Genomic DNA, 13,793 nt, shown 5'->3' with positions numbered 1-13,793 from the left:
CATCCCGAGACTGCTTCTTTCTTCACGATCTACCACTGCAATAACAGAGCCCATCCTGTTTGCTGAGCTTATTATGAGCCAAAGACGAATACCAGCCTCTATTTTCTCACTGCAAAACTGAACTAAGTTCTTTCCAAGTTGCTCTTTCATAACGAGGCCTCAAGAATGACCCTGCATGAAGTGTGTTATGTTTTTAAGCAGCTAGGAAGAGGAGACTTAGCAGCCATAACAAGGAGTCAGGAAGAACGAGAGTTCTCTAGTGTCAAGCAGAGTATACTGCTGAATTTCATATTTGACATTTAGACATTCAGCAAGGAGCGTATTTACAGCCCAGCATTTTGTTGTACCATTCTCAGCCACTCTCAAAAAGATTTAGGAAGCATTTTCCGCAAAAGAGCAGAAATAACTGAGACTACTTGCATTCAGACTAGCAGAACAACTTCACCTCTCATCTGTCATCCTCTTTCAGTGAGCTCCTTGAAATGACTGAACCTCAGTGACAGACCTTAACTAATAACACATCAAATTATCGTATGAAGGTCTGTAATAAATAGCTGTTGCTGTTAAATTTTAAGGTGAAGCAAATTTAGAAATAGCTCTCATTCCTGTTCGAAGAAAGGCTGCCTGGGCATTTGCTCTAGGTCTGGATACAATTTCAGTGCATTTGATCTATTAGCAGAAGGATAGCAAGGAAAAAAAAAAAAAAACACAAAAAACACACCAGGCATAACCAAACTCTTATTAATAACAAACTAAATAGAAAAAAAATATCTAGAATTGTTTACATTATTTTCATTTGATATTAGCATGTGAAAAAGGGACAGCTTTGAATGATGTCCTGTAACATTACCTATCAATTACTGCAGCTGTCAAAACCTAATTCTACAGACTTGACACTTGTAAGTTTGAGATTTCTCATGTAGAAATAAAATCTGAAACCCACACTGGGATAGCAAGTAGGGCAGATACTCTTTTACATTTCTGTTTCTTTAGGCCACAGTTTTCTCACTAATATCTTCCTTTCTGAGTTAAGAGCATGGGAACATTTACAATACAGGGAAAATCTTATTAATTTATTTAATTCTCGGTAAAGCACAAGCTGAATTTGCAATTCGTTCTCTCAAGTTCTTGAGTTAGAAGAAATAACTCAAGTGGAGCAGAATTTGGTGCTCATTGTCCCAAGTAAGATTTTTTTTTTAAAAAAGAGAATCATGTAAGTAAAGAAAATGAACTTGAGAAAGTTTAACGCACTTAAGCTGGTTAGAAGTGCAAGGCCGTACAAAGTTGCTAATGAAGCTGGAATCTGGAAAATCTCTTCCCAAGAAAGGACTATAAAGAAAAACTTCTAAAGGGCAGGAAATCTTCAAGATGAATTTCATAAGTGTATTTCCTCTTCTTATTGTTAGTCTGTTTTATACATTTTCCCATGTAGAAAGAGAGAATTAGCCTTCCAGGCCAGGCTGCCTGGGGCTGGGCAAAAAACTGGGATGGTAAGACTGGGCCTAGCCTCCTGTGCCACATCACTGCTTAAAATGAGGTTCAAAGACCAGGCAAAGGCTCCAGGAGGCTCCATTCCAGCCTCTCCTCTGCAGGCCAGGTCCACCCACAGTACTTCTCAGATCTCCAGTGGCATCTCTCTAACAGACAACAGCCTGCCCAGTGTCTTTCATGGCTGCTTTTCCCTTTTTGCAGAAGGAGCTTTGGCACTGTCCTTAATGGCATCTAACCCAGCACCTCTCAGAGCTGCCCACCCCTGTGGTGAACCAAGAGCCAGGGCTTAAAAAACAACAGTGTGTGATCAAGAAACTGGAACAGATCCTGGAGGAGACCCAGGAATCTTCCCACAGTACACTTCCTCTGTGTCCTCTTATAGGGCTACTAGATGCCTGCATCTCCAGCACTGAAAGTTGAGTGAAAAGTGAAGAAAGATTTGGCCAGGTCTAAAAATCTTAGAGGAGATGTCCTGACTTCAAAGGAGAAAGATTAATAATGATGAAGTGGTATGCCCAAAAAGTCCTCTGATCCCCTGCTATTTGCAAGTATGATAACCAGTGTTAAGAAGGATAGATTCAATCACTGTTAAAAAGGTGTGGGTGGGTGTTTTTATATATATATATATATACACACAGACACGTATGTATATTGTATGTATTGTGTATGAATGTATATGGCTCCATGAATGGATAAGCAAATGCCACTAAAACCCTGATTCTCCTTTATCTCTCCCTTCTACAAGGCTATCACTTCCCCACGGCCTGCCTTTCCGCTCCCTCTGCTCAAGCCGTGTCTCAACTGGGTTGTTATAATTTTCTTCACACCTTCCCCTTCCTCCCACACTCCCCCTTCCAGCCTCACCTCCTCCATTCAGCCCTTTCGATCCAACCTGCACCGTTTTGTGCATCATATTCCTCAGCTCCTGCCACAAATCCCTTTTGCACATCTCTCTCCTGATACCTGAGCACTTTTTCTCCTGTTTGATAGAGCCAGCTGTAAAGACGACAGCCATCTCCCCAGCCAGCTGTTAGGATCACAGCTGGGATCCAAAGCGGGTGTTGAGGACGGCAAGTTGCACCTCCTGCAGCTGCAGTGCCCGTGGGGGAGCCTGGCTGGGGAGCAGGTGGCTCCAGCGCCCCGATGCCTTGTCACAGCTCCTTGGTACCAGTTGGTCCGCGTATGTCCCCCCATCCATGCCCTGAGCAAAGCTCCCTTTTTCCTGTAAGGCAGATAACTGCTAGGGAGGGAGGGAGCAGAACAGAGGACCAAGAATTTTGATAATTATCCCTGCTTTGGTGGGTTTATTTTCCTCTTTTTAGATTAACAAAACTGTTGAATTTCCAGAATAATTTATTCCCACTTTAATATCCACATTCCCCCTTGCTTTATCAAACTCCATTGTCTTGTACCTTCCAGCTTTTCTGTCTGTCCCCTGATAGTGCTTCGCTGATGCTTTGATTGAACCATCATTCTGATTTTCCATTTAGTTTACTGTGCTGAGGAAAGTGAGTCCAGTTTGAGATAATATTGCTGAGAAATCTGGACTGTCTGCTGAATTAATATAGTGTTTTACCTTTTGGGGGTGATATAGTAATATTACTTTACTACCTGGTAACTTAATAATACCTTAAATACTCATTTTCTTATTTATCTTTTTCAGTCCAAAGCTTGGATCACTTTATAATATCTATCTCTAAATATAAATGCCATGCTAAAAGCTACTGAACTAGGGAAAAGAAGAAATGAAGTAAACAGAAACAAAACTCCAAGGGTAATTCTCTCTTAACACAGCACCAAGCTACAGTGTAGAGCAAAGATCTGTGTAGTGCTATTAAACATAAAAACTTAAGAGGGGAGAGGGAGAGGGAGAGGGAGAGGGAGAGGGAGAGGGAGAGGGAGAGGGAGAGGGAGAGGGAGAGGGAGAGGGAGAGGGAGAGGGAGAGGGAGAGGAGTAAAAGCATCTGAAAGCAGTAGAGACTGATAGTTAAAATGTGGCAAGTGCTGATATTTTAAAGGCCAGATTTGAAATGCCTCAGACTGGTGGGTGGGAGTTATTGGTTTATTATAAGAAATTTTTATAAAAATATTGCTGGAGGTGGCAATGACTCTCTGTGCCTTGGTAACCCTCAGCAGACACAGCAAAAGTAGACAGTGTAAGGGACACACCACTTTCAGAGCTTTTTTCTATCACTGAGCAGGTACAAAGGCAACATTATCTCCCAGCAGGAATAAATATGACTGAAGGCTCAAGCGGAGGTTAACCCCAGCCCCCCAGAAGGCAGAGGATATAGCTGTGCTGACAGAGACCAAAAATCAAACTGGGATCCCCCAGGCCAGTGTGTGCCCCACGGGATGACAAGAAGAGCAAGGCAAAGGTGATGAGGGGGCTGCTGTTAAGTAGTCCTTCAAATGAAACAGTAAAGACAAAGCGTGAGAAAGTATTCAATCCTGTAGTGGGCAATGGGTAAAACCTTTTTAAGTACACCCACTTGATGTGACCGTTCTCAGATTACAGCCCTCGTAGGGGTGTACAGGTGTACAGGCAGGGATTACCTGCCAATTAATTTCCTTACAGGGGAGATTTCCCATCGTGTCAAGAATCTACGTGGCCTGCGTTAGAGCTGCCACAGCACTGTTCATGAGAAGGAAGGATCACCACCGCTACAGAGAGGCAAGTGTTATTTCACTGCTCTCAATGGAAACTGTCGGTCTGAAGAGAATATACTGTTGTGATCTAGCCCTGGCATCCAGGGCTGCAGGAAAGCCCACAAGATCATCCCCTGGGATTAACTAACCATCGTGATGTCAGAGAAAGTGTGATGAGATGTAACATTCAGAATTAAAATTAAGCTATAAACAAACCCTAGAAAATATGGGGCCAAATTACAATGCTCTAAGCAGGAATAGGCAGGGGGGTTGGAACAAGATGCTCTCTAAGATCCCTTCCAATCCAATCCGTTCTATGACTCTATAACAGCCTGTGCCCGTCCTGCTGACATGTTCCAGCTGCCTCACGGACAACACAGAGTCACCCCCAAAACAAGGTACGGTTCAGTCTGAGTAGAAATTTCTGGAGCCCTAAGGAAACACCACCACAGAAGCTAAGCAGCAGCACCGATTTCAAAGTCTCCGTGTAGAGGGAGTAATTTTTAAATAGCATGATTAGACTAATTAAGTTCTGTTTAGGTTTTAATTTGCATTTTAAGGATTTGATTACCCACCAGTAAGAAAAGAGACCGATTCTCTTATGTATTTGATGACAGTATGTGACACAATCTGCACTCTCAGGTTTACAAATAAATAAAAATAACGTATGTAAATTAAATTACTTCTTATTCCATATCATTGCTATCAACAGCAGGTAACTAACAATGCTGATTGCTATTACTAATAACAATGTTATCTCTTACTGATGGTTCCACTCTTAGAAAATTCATTTCATAAATCCCTGCTGTACCATTCTAAATTCAAACTGTGACCAAGAGACATAATCCTTTCTTAATTGAGATTCAATTACCCCTTTTTTCATTAAATTAAAAGTTTAAGCTGCAGGCATGTGACTACTGTGCATCAGAACAGGCATACCTAGAATTTACCACAAAAAATATCCACAGGAGTTTCTGAATAACTGGGGGGTTTGCCCATAGGCTTTTTGCATCATAATATGTTGCTGTGTATATAATTCTATTAAAACATAAGTTTTATAAATTAAATTATATGAATTAAAATATTGTTAGAAGATTATGTAAATTTGCTTTTTGTCTACTCACTCTGTTTTTGGAACTTCTCTTCTAAGCCAGTAGAAATCAGATTGGGCTGCATATTTGCGAGTTTGCAACACATTGCCAAAATAGTCACTTTCTGTAAACTTCAGCTGTATAGATAAAACAGAGACATTTTTAAAGCATGTCCAAGGAAACAAAAGCTGACATAAAACAATCAGAACTTTTTTTTTTAAACAATATAATCACCTAATTTTTTAGCCGTTATCAAATCAAAGCAAGTAAAATTTTCACACGTGGTAGGAATAAAAAATATTTTGTGAGCTTAGTTAAAAAACAGTGGCTGAACAGATCTACATGGGGGCCTGGAATATCGGAAAAGCTCTTCCCTGTGCAGAGGAAAGCAGAAGTACCCAACGATGAATTGCAGACTGCACGTCTCCGAGGCTATTACCCAGGCAGCCTCTTTTCCTTAAGGAAGTAGGTCCGCTTTTACTTTTAAAACCACTTTCAAAAATGTAACAAAGCCCCTTATTTTCAGTTTGTTTTGCATTTTATTACAAATATTTTGGACTGTGTGCCCTCCGAGGGTTCTGCCACTGCTTTCTTACTGTTTCTCACATTAAATGCTTACAGACATAAGGCTCCATGGTTCCCTAAGCCTCCAAATCTAATAGCAACCCCACATCCACACACACAACTAACCATGCAAGAAAAAGGGATGTTAATATTTCATAAATCCAGATGATATTCCTGTCATCAGTTTCAAGAAATCCTACAACTTGTGAGGAAGTTATACTTCAGATTAAAACTATGGTTTTGCAACTGTGATTAACACGTGTTTTTTGCTAGACGTTACCACTTATGCGGGCAAATAATTCCATAAGTTGAGTGGTCATTTGGTCACATCCTCTACACTGCCTTCACGGCACCATCTCGCCCAAATCTTTCTAGGAACAAAGACTAGGCTCGTAGAGTTGGTTCTTCAAAGTTTTCTCAATAAGTTATGCCTCTTTTTAGTGTTCTTTGATGTTCTCTGACAAAGATGACTATCACTCTTGTATTTTACCAGTTCAGGATTGAATTTGTGATTCTATTTTGCCTGTGACTTTCAGTAATGCAATTCATTACAGGCATGGAAAATGGTAAAATATATTATCTTCATCATCTGCGTTCCTGCTTTGGTTAGGCTGAACAGACCCTGGGTCAGGAAGGAGTCGTCCGTTGTCCCTGCCCCAGTATCCTTGTCCAGCAGCCAGCATGGTAGGCATATACATCGGTTAGGACCTCGAGGCACGATTATAACCAACAAGCATAAATAAATTCATATCCTGCAGAGGTGGGGAGAGCCTCTCCCCATAAATTGTGATATTCTGAAGAAAAATGCATTAGTATTTTTGAAGACTGTTACTTTGAGGATAATTTTTTTTGTTTTGTTTCATTTTCATAACTAAACGCAAAATTTACGCCAGCGTATGTTTAACCTTTAAAATGCTTAATAGCAGGAAAGTTCTTTGTACCCAGGCACGTTTTACTCCTAGCAGGCCTTGTGGTCATCTCACTTAGACACACCGGTATTGACAATTTAGACATAAGGGCTAGCATACTTAATTCAACATCTAAAAATAGCCAGGCGAGCAAAACTCCAGAAGCATGCCAAACAAAAGAAGAGCTTTGATTTTAAACAGCAGCAAAACAGAGCAAAGAATGGCTGCAACATGTAAAAGAAGAAAGGTGCAAGTCTGACACTTACTGTTTTGATGTCTTCATTAATGTATGTGTCATTCATTATAAACTGAGGGTAACCCACTTTTGCCATTACTGCTTTTGCCTTTGAAAAAGAAAAAAAAAGAAAAAAATGTTGGCAGATACAACCGTTTCTCAGTGTATGGCACTTTTTTCCCCATTCTTTTTCTACTTTCTATTATTATGCCTTCCTGAAGGCATCCTAATTTAACTTCAAACCAACTTGCCTACAAGGTAAACTCGGTGCCGCAAATGAGCTTTGCATCACAACGTGGAGGCTCCAGGTTCTGTTGTCAGATTATCACAGTGAGTCTACTGTCACCTGCAGAGCTTTTGCAGGCTTACACCAATGCGTTTGAGTGCAAAACCTTAACAGCAGATTTTTCCTACTGGTTTTTGTGTTAATCAGATGGTCAAATGCCTGTTTTTACTATGTTTTCCAAAAGACAACACGAAATGGCCCATTTTGCTATGGCACAGTAGCTGGTACACATCCCACTGTTAAAATAGATTTGATACACAGATACGAGCAAACGTGGGTCCCAGGAGCTGCAGACCAGTGTATTTCCACTGAGGGTCACTTCCATTTACACCTGAGGATGGGTGCACACTTTTATGAAGGACGCTTTCCTAAAACCACAGGGCTAATCTTTGTTTCGCTCTCCACTTTCATCCCCCTACTTTGCAGTCTTTGCCCTTTCCCTAATGTAAGTAAAGGTATTAAAATAAGACACTTCACTTTTCATTAACTTTGGGTTTTTTCCTCTGTCAGTCATGACTTGGTCCCAGTGTCCATGCACCATCTGTGTAAACACTCTGGTAAGAAGTGATAGTAGCTGTAGGTGAGTATTGCCGCTTTGTTAGTGGTGCAGTAAGTGTATAAACAGGCTTAGTAACGTCCTCAAAATACACCAGCAGGCCACCCAGCCACCCAGAATCTCTCTGGAAACAACACGTTTCCAGAAGAAAAGCAGAAGGATAGAAATGGATAAGGTGACATAGCAAGAAATGAAATATGACAAGTCCATAGAATAAATTAAAGCCGTGGTGGACTACAGTAGCACAAAGCACTTTGTACGTTTTCAGGATGCTGAACGTAATTTCTCCTTAAGTTTTTGGAATTCCCCCCGCCCCTCAAAAAACGCTCTTCTGGAAATTTGTTCTTCAAACTCATATGCCTAAACCCAAATGAATATTGTGAGATATGAAGTGCAATAAATGAACTGGCCTCTAAACGAGCTGCAGCCATACCAACCCTGCATTCTGCTCTCTGCAAGCAGACCCCGAACCTCTCTAGGATCCATTTCTATTTCCCTCTTGCTGCAGGGGGTGACTGTTCAAGGGAAGACTCCCCTTCCTCCACAATTAAATCCTTGCTTCCTTCTCCCCCTCCACAGTGTCTCAATACAACAGAGTCTCCTGTGACAGCAAGAATTAGAAACGTCTGTTCCACGACTGTAAGAAGGAAGCTGATCAAGGACTGCCTCCATTTAACCAAAATTATTTTGTCGCCTCTTTTATTTTTCAAGAAGAAAGGCTTCTTTGCTTCTTCAGACTCCTTCAATTTCTCAATCTCATTTCCAACTCAAAGTCATAATCCTCCATTCGTGACATCACAATTAATTGTGGTTGAGATAATTAAGATGTCACAAACAGAAGATTACAACTTCAGGTAGGAAATTAGCAGCGGGAGCAGATGATCTCTTAAACAAGAAAGATCCTATTGTCATGCAAATTTCCCTAGTGATAAAAAAAAGACAACAATGGAAGACAAATGCTGAACAGGAAATACGAAATGAGCCAAATTAACTCCCAACACAATGTTTTCTCATTTTTCCAGAAGGAAAATTAAGCCTTTCAAGATATTTTAAATGCTGGGGGAGAGGGAGGGCAACTAATCTGCAAGTTTGTATATAATCAAGAGTGCCTTTTTTTTTTTCCTGGTGGTATTGTCAGGTCCGGCTGACTGAACTTTGCAAGGAACTGGAAAATTTCCATTTTCCATTTCAAATGTTTCAATCCTAGTTGTTACACGAGTCTTGAAAAAACACAGTACAAAACTCATCAGTTTTAGTTTTTACTAAGTCAGCTGCTTAAACAAGTTCAGTGAACCTCAAATGTTCTGCATGTGTTCCAGAGTAACCATCATTTCGAGTAGCCTCTGTGTTGAATCTACTTAATTAAGCCTCTTAGCATTTTGATTAAACAGATTTAATTTAAAAATTAACTTATGCGATGTAGAGTAAACCCTTTAAAAACAATTTATAGTGCAACTTGCAAAAAAACAACAGTGGCTTTTAAAGAAAAAGTAAGGATTAACTGTGTCAGTACACTGTCATTTCACCAATGATTTAGCCAGTACAACGTCGATCAGAAATTGTTGATCATGTTCTGGCACATAAAAGAACGTGTTTCACTTTGAGATATACTATATCCTTTAAAAACATTCAATTTCTAGACTGCCTTCCAAATAAAAGCAAATAAATTCACGGCTCGCTGGCTATGAATACAGACGACTATGAAGCCAACCTAGATCTTTGCTGAAAGAAGCAGAGATGGGCCCCAGAGATGGTACTAGTTGTCTGGTTGTGACCAGAATATGTCTATCTCCACTTCACTGCATGGACATTTTGGGGTCTTTGTGGAATATCTGCCACATCCATCTTGGTCTCTTCTTCCATAGCAGCCCACCGAGAGTGGCAGCTTGGAACTGGACATGTTTTGGATCTTTTAGACCCCATTCCTTAACCAAACATCTCTAAGGGTGAAGATGATTTCTCCGGGTTCCTTAATAGCAGGTTTGTCATTGGTTGACCTAAATATCATATATAATCTTATAATGTCATAGATAACCATATAATTAATATTTAACATTAATTTTGTCCTTTAGCCTTGTCATGGCCCTGCTGCATTAGAAAAGGAAGATAGGAAGAGTTCTCCCAACCAGGCTACCTCAGGAGAGCTGAGCTCACTTGTCAGGTCACACGTGCTCTTGCTTTGTGTCTTTTGACAATTGATGTTGTGAGCTTAAGATTTCCATGTATGAGGAAAAAATGATCAGGCACTACTGAAATATTTTGTTATAAAACCTATACAAAACTCCATAAATAACAGAGCTTGTCTCAAAGACTTTTACTTTGAAAGTAAATTCGAAAGATAATGCTGCTCCTGGTACTTTGATGTTTTATCAATAGCTAAAGCTCTCTCTATTTCGTAAGATAGTTATATATTTAAGGGAAAAATGTTATTTTACTGCATTTGTTACTTATAAGTTTTTGCCACATTGTGTATGTTTCAGAAGTCTGAGCAAGGCATACAGGCAACTATATACTCTGTAATGACTAAAATCTCTTACTAGCACCATGTAAGACCTTACTACCACTGCAATTCCAATGCCTTCTTAAATATTCTACAAGTCCGATTCAGAAAACTACACATTTTGTTACTACACCACCGAGTTAACTTGTTATTAGAAGAGGTAGGTACGTGCTTAAAAGCCATTAAAAATCCTCTGGACCATCTAAAACCACAAATGAACAACATCCTCTGGGAGCCTTTTTGAGAACACCTAGAGCAAGAGTTGACGGAGAGCAAACTGGTACAAGGTTGTCACGTGCAATCCATGTCTCACTGTTCAGCTTCTCCCAGAAAAGGAATGCGTCTCAAATTCGTCCTAATGGCATGTATGATGTGGCGAAAAATTTAGAGGTGTGCCATGCTCCCCTGAGATCCTTCTGAGCTCCCTGATCCTCCAGGGCTGCCTTATCTCCACCATGTAGCACATCCTGGTATGGGACGAACAGAGGAAGGACCAAGTGCATCTCTCTTTTTGAAGGGCTGCCTCCAACTCCAGCCTGGGATGAGGTCCAGGCCCATACAGCCCATACATGCCCACTTAGGGAAGAAGCATGGGTGGCAGGCCAGAAGGCTGTGGCACACCAGTAAGTTCCCTGATGTTGCCAGCACAGGGCACGTGGCTCCTGGTGGAGGGCACTGTTTCCTATAGCCAAAGCAAAACCCATGAGAGGACATAGGAAGCCCTCTGCAGTCCTTGGGAATACCTCCAACTGGGTTCCTCCCAGAGGCTTTCGCATCAGGTTCAAGCCCATTCAGCTGAGCCCAGCACACAGCCCAGTTTATTTACACAATAGACAAGTTTGAAAGCATTGTCTTAAGAGCAGTTTTCTATATTTGCACGTTGGAAGTCCCTTGCTTCCTCGACTACTTTCTCTGTTCACTTGAGTAATATTTAACGGCAGTTCAAGAACTCCTTATTCATACATAGCACAAGAAAGTGGAAAACTCTTCTACGACTGGCTTGGTCTTTGATAATGAAGTCAGTATTTTCCCCTTGATAAGATTAAAAGTATGCTTAAGAGACAAGCCTTCCAGGGAGCGTGCACGCACATACAGGGAAAGCAAATGAAACGTGACAAATATACAGGAACCAACCATGTGGTAATTGTACATGAATCCGCTGTAAACACACCATGCACAACTTTTTATGGTTTAAAGGCTCATTTAATTCCTATATCTAATTTGCATATTAAATAACCGTGTGTACAGGAAGAAACAGGATGATGGGATATTTCCCACAGCTATTGCTAAGTACTCGGCCTACCTTAGGCTGTTGGGTAAATTAAGAAAACTCATCTCCGCAGGCTTCCTCTCCTGCCACTGAAAGCAAGAGGCTCTTGCAGGGGTGACGCGGAGCAGCAGCATGCTTTACAGTAGGTAATGATAACTGCTTTCTGTCCCAGCAGCCAGAGAGTAGACTCCGAGGCAGAGGACGCAGAGTGGGGCTAGCTCCTCCATCACTGATTACGCAAGGAAGTTCCTCCACTGACATCAACGCAGCGGGGATTTTACCATCAGTGTGTCTTTCTGTCACGATGAGAGCATTGCAAGTCACTTTACTGCAGAGACGAAATAATAAATGACCTTCAACTCTTGACTTAACAAATTGCCAATGTGGGAACGTACATGTATGCTTCAATGCTGCAAAGAAACCCAATTTCCAGTCTAGTCAAATTCTCATTTGACAACGAAACCTGGCACATGAGTCTTCTGAGAGCCTTTTTTTCCCCATCACGGTATGATTTGGATATTTCGTAGGTCTGCTAGCAATACTAAGTACTGACATATTGTACTTACTGTAAAAAAAAAAAAAAAAACAAAAACAAAAGATATATCTCACCACTGACAAATTTTATGAGCCTGACACAGATATTCTATATATCAACTTGACCCACAGTAACTTTGGGAAGATAATTTTCAAGCTTCTAAAAATATAAAAAAATTAATACAATTACAGCTCACTGAAAAATTAGCATGAAAGTCATTCTGAAAGCTAAAATCATTCACGGCAAAGTAATGTTCCATTTAATTACAAAGATTAATTCAGCCTTTATGTACGTGTCTGGTCTTTTCATTTTTCATTGAAAACAGATGATTCAAGAGCCATCTGGTAAAACTGCTGCATAAATATCACTGCATCTATTTAGGGTTTATGTATAGAAAAACTAGAAAAAGAGAGCGATGGATCTTGGTAAAACACAGAAAAGTTCCATCACAGGGCTAAAGCCCAGTCCTACAAATATCAGTAGGAAGTGACCCACTGGCTTGAGTGGGAGATGGACTGGACCTACATTAATGATGTATTTTATTTCCTATGCAGGGGCCACATGAAATGTCAGGGATTTGCACATCATCAACTGCAATCAAAAGTGAAGTCGCAACTCAAACATGAACACTTGGCCTGAGACAATAATTTTTAAGAGCACTTGATCTGCAGTGAGCTGGCATACTCCATACTCCAGAATATAGCTAATCATCAAACTATTTACTTTTAAACTTTGGCTTTAACTTTCCTCTTACATTTGCATATCACAACAATACAAACTGTAGAGATATTTCAAGATTTTCAGAACTAGTGTTGTTTCATGTAATAATGATTCACACACCAGCACCTCACACGGCACCATAATCCTCACCCCAATATTTTAATAATTGTTTTGAATGTTCTACATTAATCAATTATGAAGATGGAAAATACAGCTATTTCTCCAGTCTCGTAATAGCTTGAGCCCAGGGGTAAAAAAAAAAAAAAAAAAAAATCAAGTGACTTATGTGAATAATCACACCCAGCAAGACAACTGAAGTTTAAAATATTATGGCATCAAGTACACAAAAAAATTGTTTTCAGTTAAATACACACTGTGGTTTCAAAAGCAGCTGAGTCTGTTTAACAGCTTTGTACTGCCAAGTGAAAAAAAAAAAATATCCTACTCCTCACTGTTCTCCCTTGCTCCTCCCATCTCTGTCCAGACTTCTGCCCGCGCTGCCTGCACCCACAGACTCCCTGAGCTGCCTCAGCTCCTTGCCACATCTTTCTGGGATACTGCTTAGCTCACTAACATAGCAGAAATCTATCCAATTTTTATCCCAGCTAATTTTCCACCAGATCAGTCAGCTAAATCGCTACACAGAGAGAACCAGCTGGAACTAGCACAGGATAAGTGTTGGGAACACATAGTGGGGGAAAGCAGAGGAGGAACGGTAAAGGGATTGTGTGTTACATTTGTTTACCCATCTATCCTGAATCACATTTTCAAACCAAAGCCCCACTCAAAGAAAACTTCCTGACAAGAAAATATTACCTAGGACACTTCAAAAGGGACCATACCATACGTTATCTTCCTAGATAGGAAAAGGAAGGGAAAAGGGACAAAATATTTTCTAAGCACACTGTTAGTTGAGATTATATATTCAGTCTTAATATCCACTAGCTATCAAGATAATATTATTATTACTAACCATAAAGTTGCAAGC

The 13,793-nt window shown here is 40.4% G+C and overlaps 1 protein-coding gene across 1 annotated transcript in view; it reads right to left on the bottom strand.

The window, feature by feature from the left end:
* The window catches only part of PHEX (phosphate regulating endopeptidase X-linked), a 104,671-nt gene that overhangs the window by 28,281 nt on the left and 62,597 nt on the right, over positions 1 to 13,793 (bottom strand). The window contains exons 13-14 of the mRNA XM_054212651.1: positions 6,970 to 7,047; positions 5,265 to 5,368 (exon numbers count right to left, since the gene is read on the bottom strand). Of these exons, the coding sequence (XP_054068626.1) occupies positions 5,265 to 5,368; positions 6,970 to 7,047 (182 nt within the window). The remainder of the gene's footprint in view (positions 1 to 5,264; positions 5,369 to 6,969; positions 7,048 to 13,793) is intronic.

This window comes from Rissa tridactyla, chromosome 1 (assembly GCF_028500815.1).
Source record: "Rissa tridactyla isolate bRisTri1 chromosome 1, bRisTri1.patW.cur.20221130, whole genome shotgun sequence".
NCBI classification, from domain to species: domain Eukaryota; kingdom Metazoa; phylum Chordata; class Aves; order Charadriiformes; family Laridae; genus Rissa; species Rissa tridactyla.
Note: the sequence above shows the minus strand (reverse complement) of the source record. Positions and strands in the feature narration are given on the sequence as shown.